This window comes from Peromyscus leucopus, unplaced genomic scaffold (assembly GCF_004664715.2).
Source record: "Peromyscus leucopus breed LL Stock unplaced genomic scaffold, UCI_PerLeu_2.1 scaffold_1790, whole genome shotgun sequence".
Lineage (NCBI taxonomy): Eukaryota > Metazoa > Chordata > Mammalia > Rodentia > Cricetidae > Peromyscus > Peromyscus leucopus.
In genome coordinates this window covers 1-2,649 of record NW_023504986.1, presented here as the reverse complement: position 1 = coordinate 2,649, position 2,649 = coordinate 1, and the positions used below count along the sequence as shown (strand labels likewise).

Below are 2,649 nucleotides of genomic sequence, written 5' to 3'. Positions count from 1 at the left end.
CATAAAGGCAGACCTATTAGAACTATACTTAATTTCTCAATGGAAACTCTAAAAGCCAGAAGGGCCTGAACACAGGGGCTGAAGATTCTAAGAGACCATAGATGCCAACCCAGACTACTATATCAGCAAAACTTTCAATTATCAAAGATGGGAAATATCCGAAAGAGAATTTATGTATTCAAAACATGTTCTTATAAGTCGTTTGGTGAAACATTACTAGATTATAATAAATAGGGATGCAGATCTGTTTTAATGTTTCTACAAGACACCTGTCCCCATGGTCCTCTTATTCTTCATCAAGTCATGCAATTTAATTTATTCCAATGAATAATATTTTTTCTTGATGTATCAAACAGTGTCTGAAATCACAGGTTCTTGAACACCTTACTTAAAATTCTCTTTTTCAGATTTTCATTTCTCAGTTTCTTGGTTTAACTAATTCTAGTTTTTGACAGAGACAAAGTGTGGTCTTCCCATCAAAGACACAGCGCTGGGAACATTTACGGCAAACTTTTGTGGAAAATTTCATAACTTTGGGCTGTCTTTTGACTCTGACTGTATTCAGAAGATCAAGACACACATTTTCAAATTTGTTGACTAAGACATGACCCCAGTCATCATAGCACTCCAGTGGGGCAGGGTAAAACTCCTCAGTTAACTTGCTTAGATTGGCCAGGCTTTGCAGAAGGTCCTTCAGGGCAGACATGGAAATGGCAGTGTCATAGAAATATACACTGGTTAGCTGGAGGCACTGGCTCAGGGCAGGCAGGAGGGTACCATGTTCAGAGTCTCTGATAGAGCAGTTGCTTATCTGCAGAGTTTGCAGAGTGTCTGCTACACTCTTGAGGAGAAATTGCAGAGCTGTGGGACATAAGTTGAATAATGAAGCACTGAAGAGGTTCAGGTGTTTTAGCTGAAAAAGCCCCTGGCACTGAGACAGGTGCTTCAAGTCTGAAGATGGGAACTTGTGCAGTTTGATGGACAGAGACTCCAAGGGGGTCTTCAGGCATCTAAGGAAAGAAAAAGAGTTTAGTTCTGTCTCATGATCTGGGAGGGCGTTTTAGTTTTGACACTACTACAAAGCCAATGTCTTATTTAGTTTACTATTGCTATTATAAAACACCATGATCCAAAGCAATTGTTAGAGTAAAGGATTTATTGGCCTTGTGATTAGAAATCTATAATTCATCACTGAAGGAACACAGAGCAGGAATTGAAAGTGGGCAACCACCTGGGAGCAGAAAATATTCAGAGAGGCCATGCAGATATGCTGCTTATTGGCTTGCTCTCCATGTCTTATTGAGACTACATTATGGACAATAAAAGATAACCAGCCTAAGAATGGACCCACTCACAATAGTTAGGGCCCTCATGCATCAATCAATAATAATAAAAATGCTATACAGGCTTGCCTATAGACACGTATCTTGAGACACTTTCTGATTTTGTGGATCTATCTCTCACATGCCCTTTGCCTGTGTCAATTTGATGTACAGGTAGCCAGCACAGGGTTCTACAAAGAAAGGTCAGTGTGTCCTTATATGGAGCTGAAAGCCAAAGGCACAGCCTGTTGATGTCTCCTCACTAGAGTTACCACATTGCCTTCTAAAGTCTATCAACATCACAATTGCAAGGCTCAGAACTGAGCTCAGAACTGAGCGATGCAGCTTCTCATTCCCAACTTGCCAGAGAATCAGAGATGGCCATTATGACCCACTTAAGATGGTATCCAGACCTTTCTCATATTGTGATAAACCAATAGCTATAAAAGTCACAGTGACTGACTGAACTCAGGTGCTCACTAATCTCTAATGTAGCGGAGGAATGTTTGTTGTGGTAGCCAAAGCAGCTCTCTCTCCTTCCTTACCTGAACAAATGCTTCATGTGCTCACTGGAAAAGTAGAAATCATTGATGATGAGCTCCTGGAGATATTTGAGTTTGGAGATTTGAGCAAGGAACCTTGTAATATGCTTCTCTGTATCTTCAAAGGTATATATAGCATTGTTGGTGTGAACTGAAATGCGTGCTAGATGGAGTTTGTGCAAATTTCTCATCTGGACAAAGTAATGTGCAAAACAATTCAGCTCTCTTGGAGTCCAGTGTATGGATAAATGCAATTCCTCAATGTAGTGTGGCTTGAAAGTACTCAAAACCATCCTGAAAACTTGCTCAGGAGCATCACAGATTATCAACTTTGGACAGCACAGTTGCACAGCATCTTTTTGCTGCTGGGCCCAATGCAGCAAGTATTCTTGCTCTTTATCTAAGGCAACTTTTAAAAAAAAATCAGTGACCACCTTCAAAAGCTGCCTCAGGTCATATCTAGGTAGGTCATTCTCTTTTTCCTCCTCACTCAATATCCCTGTTGAGCTCTCTCCACATTCTATGCCAGGCCATACATCCCAGAAGACATGGCACACTTTTCTCAGGTCCAGGACTCGAAGCTTCGACCTTCTGTGAGAGAAAAAGTTGCAGTGTGACAATGAAAGTTCAGAAGTACAATAGAGTCAGCTGTCATTCCATTTCTCTAATGTCAGCAACACCTCTCAGGCAAGGAAGGGCCCCTGCATGAGCTACATCTGAATACTTGTCCTGCATCTCCTTTAAGTTACTGTTGGATTCTTTTTTTTATTACCTGGGAGAGAGGA

General features: G+C 41.0%; 1 protein-coding gene across 1 annotated transcript; it reads right to left on the bottom strand.

Annotated features, from left to right (window-relative positions):
- Positions 1-418: 418 nt before the first annotated feature.
- Positions 419-2,455, bottom strand: LOC114689436 (PRAME family member 12-like; the record flags this gene model as incomplete). Its single annotated transcript, XM_028863724.1, has 2 exons — positions 419-1,010; positions 1,868-2,455. Coding segments are annotated over 2 exons (1,180 nt in total), but the record flags the coding sequence as incomplete, so codon positions are not given.
- Between the last annotated feature and the right edge of the window lie 194 nt (positions 2,456-2,649).